We start from the raw sequence: 6,327 nt of genomic DNA, 5'->3' as shown, positions 1-6,327 counted from the left end.
CCCCAAAATCCACCTTAGGGTGTTCCCGGGAGATCCCAAATCCCGCCCAGGGAATTCCCAAAGGGATCCCCAAATTCAGCTCAAGGGATCCCCAAATCCGCATGGGAGGATTCCCAAATCCAGCCCAGGGAATTCCCGAGGGGATCCCAAATCCAGCCCAGGGAATTCCCAAAGGGGATCCCAAATCCAGCCCAGGGAATTCCCACAGTGGATCCCAAATCCAGCCCAGGGAATTCCCGAGGGGATCCCAAATCCAGCCCAGGGGGGATCCCCAATTTGGGGTCACCAAACCCCGGGGGATCCCCAAATCCATCTCGGGGGATTCCCAAGGGAATTCCCAATTGCTCACCTGTCCCCACCCCCCCGAGGGGATCCCAAATCCAGCCCAGGGGGGATCCCCAATTTGGGGTCACCAAACCCCGGGGGATCCCAAATCCATCTCGGGGGATTCCCAAGGGAATTCCCAATTGCTCACCTGTCCCCACCCCCACTTTTCCAGGTGTGGCCATGGAGGGGCACTCCCCCTTTGCCCAGGTGATCCCTCACCTGTCCGAGGAGGAGGAGGAGGAGCCAGGTGAGGAGGAAGAAGGGACAGGTGAGGAGGAGGAGGGACCAGGTGAGGAAGGAACAGGTGAAGATCCAGGTGAGGAGGAAGATCCAGGTGAGGAGGAAGATCCAGGTGATGAAGATCCAGGTGAAGACCCAGGTGATGATGAAGACCCAGGTGACGAAGATGCAGGTGAAGATCCAGGTGATGATGATGATGATGATGACGACGACGAAGAAGACCCAGGTGACGAAGAGCAGCGCCACCAGCCAGGTGCGTCCTCTCCAGGTGACCCCTCCACCTCCCACCTCCGCCGGCCCCGCCTTTACCTGCGGCCACGCCCACCCCCGGCCGAGCCCGGCCCCTCCCACCTGCAGCCGCCCTGGGCCCACCCAGGTGCGCCGGGGCTCGAGGCCGCCTCACCTGAGCCAGGTGAGGCCACGCCGGGCTTCGTGCAGCTCATCGACGAGCGCGGCGTCTACTCCACCGCCAAGCTGGTGCTGGGCGGCCGCTCGGGCGCGCCAGGTGCGCCAGGTGAGGATGAGGAGGAGGAGCAAACCCCGCCAGGTGAGGATGACGAGGAGGAGGAGGAGGAGGAGGAAGAGCTGCCTGCTCACCTGGAGATCCGCCAGGTGATCGTGGCCGAGAAGCCCTTCCAGTGCCCCGTGTGCCACAAAGCTTTCAAGCGCACCTGGGAGCTGCTGAGCCACCAGGTGGTGCACACGGAGGCGCGGCCCTACACCTGCCACCTGTGCCGCGCCACCTTCAAGCGCCACTCGGACTTCAAGAGCCACGGGCTGGTGCACACGGAGGAGCGGCCGCACAGGTGCGACCTGTGCGGGAAGCGCTTCAAGCGCTCCTCCAACCTGCAGGAGCACCGCCGCATCCACAGCGGCGAGCGCCCCTTCGCCTGCCCCAGGTGCGCCAAAGGCTTCAAAACGCCCTACGAGCGCCAGCGCCACGCCCTGACGCACCTGGCGGCCGACAAGCCCTTCAGGTGCGGCGACTGCGGCAAGGATTTCCCGGCGGCCAACGCGCTGCTGCTGCACCGGCGGCACAGGTGCCAGGACAAGCCGCACGCCTGCGGGGTCTGCGGCAAGCGCTTCACCTACGGCCACTCGCTGAAGGTGCACGAGCGCGTGCACACGGGCGACCGCCCCTTCAGGTGCGCGCTCTGCGGCAAGGCCTTCAAGCAGAGCAACGCGCTGGCCTCGCACGAGCGCGTGCACACCGGCGAGCGCCCCTTCGCCTGCCGCACCTGCGGCAAGGCCTTCAAGCAGTCGTCCTACCTGGCCATCCACCAGCGGGCGCACACGGGCGAGCGGCCCTACAGGTGCGAGGCGTGCGGGAAGGCCTTCGCCCGGCCCTCGCTGCTGCTGCAGCACCGGCGCGTGCACAGCCAGGTGAGGCCGCACCAGTGCAGCCACTGCCACAAGTTCTTCAAGGACCTGGCGTACCTGGCCGTGCACGAGAAGGTGCACACGGGAGAGACGCCCTACAAGTGCGGGGTGTGCGCCAAGGGCTTCGCGCACCCCTCCAACCTGCTGCAGCACCAGCGCGTGCACCGCGACACCTGAGCGCGGGCGAGGGCGGCCCCCGCAGGTGTGGGGCTGGGGGTGCTCACCTGGACAGGTGAGCGCCCGAAAAAGGTGTGGCGGCGTCACCTGAGCCCCGTGGGTGAAGCCCCAGGTGAAAGGACTCGGTACCTGTGAGCCCGGACAGGTGTGGACTCAGAAAAACGGGTTTTGGAGCCCAAAAACTGCAGCAGCAACACCTGGACTGCCACACCTGAGCCTCAGGTGTGGGGGCCCTAGAACTGTGAGCCAGGACAGGTGTGGACCCAAAAAAATGGGTTTTGGACCCCAAAAAGGCTCAGCAGCAACACCTGGACTGCCACACCTGAGCCGCAGGTGTGGGAACTCCAGAACTGCATGCCAGGACAGGTGTGGACCCCAAAAACTGCATCAGCAACACCTGAACAGTGACACCTGAGCCCCAGGTGTGGGAACCCTGGATCTGCACCCCAGGACAGGTGTGGCAACCCTGGACCCGCACACCTGGCCAGGTGAGACCCCACACCTGCAGCCCGGCCAGGTGAGGCCGCACCAGTGCAGCCACTGCCACAAGTTCTTCAAGGACCTGGCGTACCTGGCCGTGCACGAGAAGGGTGCAACAGCAACACCTGGACAGTGACACCTGAGCCTCAGGTGTGGGAAGCCCAGAACTGCATGCCAGGACAGGTGTGAGCCTGGAACTGCACACCTGGACAGGCGTGAGCCTGGAACTGCACGCCTGGACAGAAACACCTGGACTGCCACACCTGAGCCCCAGGTGTGGGCCTGGAACTGCATCCCAGGACAGGTGTGGACTCCAAAACTGCAGTAGCAACACCTGGACAGTGACACCTGAGCCCCAGGTGTGGGAACCCTGAATCCGCACACCTGGACAGGTGTGGGAACCCGGAGCTGTGACCCAGGACAGGTGTATGGGCCTGGAACTGCACACCTGGACAGGTGTGGGAATCCTAGAACTGCACACCTGGACAGGTGTGGACCCCAAAAAGCTCAGCAGCAACACCTGGACTGCAACACCTGAGCTGCAGGTGAAGGGATCCCGGCCAGGTGTGGACCCCAAACTGCAGCACCTGGACAGCGACACCTGAGCCGCAGGTGAGGGGCCCCAGCACCGCCTCACCTGAGCTGTGACGTCACCGACAGCGGACGAGGAACTGAGGCACCCCCAGGACTCACCTGCGGCCAGGTGTGAGCCCAGCACTGCGAGGCTCACCTGGGCGCTCACCTGAGCCCAGGATGGCTCGTGTGGGTTTTGGGGAGCTCCAGGTGCACCTGGGAGTGGGCGGGGCACACCTGGATGGAGCGGGGCACACCTGGATGGGGCGGGGCACACCTGGATGGGGCGGGGCCTTCCCAGGGCCTGGATTTTCCCTCTTGGACAATGGGACAGGGACTCACCTGGGCACACCTGAGCCTGGGCGCTCACCTGGGCGCTCACCTGGGCGCTCACCTGGGCGCTCACCTGGGCGCTCACCTGGGCGCTCACCTGAGCCCAGGATGGCTCGTGTGGGTTTTGGGGAGCTCCAGGTGCACCTGGGAGTGGGCGGGGCACACCTGGATGGGGCGGGGCACACCTGAGTGGGGTAGGGGCACACCTGGATGGGGCGGGGCACACCTGGATGGGGCGGGGCCTTCCCAGGGTCTGGATTTTCCCTCTTGGACAATGGGACAGGGACTCACCTGGGCACACCTGAGCTCATCTGGGGGTCACCTGAGCTCATCTGGGGTTCACCTGACCCCACCTGGGCACACCTGACCCCACCTGGGCACACCTGAGCCCACCTGGGGCACACCTGAGCTCATCTGGGGCACACCTGAGCTCACCTGGGCACACCTGACCCCACCTGGGCACACCTGAGCTCACCTGGGGCACACCTGAGCTCACCTGGGGCTCACCTGAGCTCACCTGGGGTTCACCTGAGCTCACCTGGGCACACCTGAGCTCACCTGGGCACACCTGAGCCCACCTGGGGCACACCTGAGCTCACCTGGGGCACACCTGTCCCACCTTTCCGGGCGGTACCTGTAGCGCTGGGGGCGGGGCTCACCTGGATCATTCATTAAAGGATCGTTAATTAATGACGTCATTGTTGGTCTCACCTGGAGCTTCAGGGGCGGAGTCATCAGGCAGGTGTGGGTGGGGGGAGGGGGAGAGCCCCAAAATTCACACCTGGGGGGGTGGGAACACCTGAGATTCACACCTGAGGGGGTGGGGCCCTCCCAAAATTCACACCTGGGGGGTGGGGAACACCTGAGATTCACACCTGTCACACCTGGGGGCGTGGGAACCTCCCAAAATTCACACCTGGATGGGAACACATTCACACCTGGAGGGTCGGGAACACCTGAGATCCACACCTGTCACACCTGGGGGGGACGGGGAACCCCAAAATTCACACCTGGAGGCTCCAGACGCCATTTTTAATTTATTCACCTGCCCAGGTGTGCGGGGACACCTGAGCCCGCAGGGGCTGCCGAAGGGGGGGAGGGGCCAGGTGAGGGCGGCCAGGTGAGAATGGCCAGGTAAAGATGGCCAGGTAAAGATGGCCAGGTGAGAGCGGCCAGGTGAGAACAGACAGGTGAGAGCGGCCAGGTGAGAACAGACAGGTGAGAACAGGTGAGAATGGCCAGGTGAGAGCGGCCAGGTGAGAACAGACAGGTGAGAGCGGCCAGGTGAGAACAGACAGGTGAGAACAGGTGAGAATGGCCAGGTGAGAGCGGCCAGGTGAGAATGGCCAGGTAAAGATGGCCAGGTGAGAATGGCCAGGTGAGAGCGGCCAGGTAAAGATGGCCAGGTGAGAGCGGCCAGGTGAGAATGGCCAGGTAAGGATGGCCAGGTGAGAGCGGCCAGGTAAAGATGGCCAGGTGAGAGCGGCCAGGTGAGAATGGCCAGGTAAGGATGGCCAGGTGAGAGCGGCCAGGTGAGAGCGGCCAGGTGAGAAGTTCAGGTGAGGATTCCAGGTGAGAGTGGCCAGGTGAGAGTGGCCAGGTGAGAACAGACAGGTGAGAATGGCCAGGTGAGAATGGCCAGGTGGGGTTCAGGTGAGAGGTCCCAGGTGAGTGTTTGCAGGTGAGGTTCAGGTAAGAGATTCCAGGTGAGAGAGGCCAGGGGGAGAGCAGCCAGGTGGGGATTGCAGGTGAGGTTCAGGTGGGAGTTTCCAGGTGAGGGTTCCAGGTGAGGGCGGCCAGGTGAGGCTCCAGGTGAGAGGTTTAGGTGAGGGTTTGCAGGTGAGGATTCCAGTCCTGGCTCTTCTCACCTGTCCTACCTGCCACACCCTCACACCTGTCCTGGCTCTTCTCACCTGTCCTGGCTTAACCTGTCCCACCTTTCTCACCTGTCCTGGCTCCTCCCTTCTCACCTGTCCCACATGACCCAGATCTTTCCTTCACACCTGTCCTTGTTGGGCTCTTCTCACCTGTCTGACCTTCACCTGTCCCACCTGTCCTGGCTCCTCCCTTCTCACCTGTCCCACCTGTCCTGGGTCATCTCACCTGTCCTGGCTCCTCCCTTCTCACCTGTCTGACCTTCACCTGTCCCACCTGTCCTGGTTTAACCCTTCACACCTGTCCCACCTTTACCTGTCCCACCTGTCCTGGCTCCTCCCTTCTCACCTGTCCCACCTTTACCTGTCCCACTCACCTGTCCTGGCTCCTCCCTTCTCACCTGTCTGACCTTCACCTGTCCCACCTGTCCTGGTTTAACCCTTCACACCTGTCCCACCTTTACCTGTCCCACCTGTCCTGGCTCCTCCCTTCTCACCTGTCTGACCTTCACCTGTCCCACCTGTCCTGGTTTAACCCTTCACACCTGTCCCACCTTTACCTGTCCCACCTGTCCTGGCTCCTCCCTTCTCACCTGTCCCACCTTTACCTGTCCCACCTTTACCTGTCCCACCTGTCCTGGCTGTTCTCACCTGTCCTGGCTCTTCCCCTCACCTGACCTTCACTGGGATTTCCTCTGCACACCTGGGGCTCACCTGGGCCCCTCCCCCACACCTGTCCTCACCTTTGGCCCCTCCCCCTCTGGGCTTTCCCCCACACCTGGGGCTCACCTGGGCCCCTCCCCCACACCTGAAGCCCCCCACGTACCTGGAGCCCCTCCCCCACACCTGTGCTGTACCTTTGGCTCCTCCCCCACACCTGGGGCTCACCTGGAGCCCCTCCCCCACAGCTGGAATAATCCTTGGGCCCCTCCCCCCCACCTTT

General features: G+C 63.4%; 1 protein-coding gene across 1 annotated transcript; it reads left to right on the top strand.

Annotated features, from left to right (window-relative positions):
• Positions 1 to 501: 501 nt before the first annotated feature.
• Positions 502 to 2,825, top strand: LOC121364503 (zinc finger protein 391-like). The gene is made up of 2 exons (XM_041487819.1): positions 502 to 2,149; positions 2,180 to 2,825. Exon 1 carries the CDS (start codon positions 508 to 510, stop codon positions 2,122 to 2,124), a length of 1,617 nt encoding a protein of 538 aa, XP_041343753.1. The 5' UTR covers positions 502 to 507; the 3' UTR covers positions 2,125 to 2,149; positions 2,180 to 2,825.
• Positions 2,826 to 6,327: the final 3,502 nt, after the last annotated feature.

This window comes from Pyrgilauda ruficollis, unplaced genomic scaffold (assembly GCF_017590135.1).
Source record: "Pyrgilauda ruficollis isolate IOZ18807 unplaced genomic scaffold, ASM1759013v1 scaffold845, whole genome shotgun sequence".
NCBI classification, from domain to species: domain Eukaryota; kingdom Metazoa; phylum Chordata; class Aves; order Passeriformes; family Passeridae; genus Pyrgilauda; species Pyrgilauda ruficollis.
This window is presented reverse-complemented; position numbering and strand designations above follow the sequence as displayed.

Bases quoted from the DNA above. Each gene is read 5' to 3' on its own strand.
- LOC121364503 (XM_041487819.1), top strand. From the start codon at position 508: ATGGAGGGGCACTCCCCCTTTGCCCAGGTGATCCCTCACCTGTCCGAG.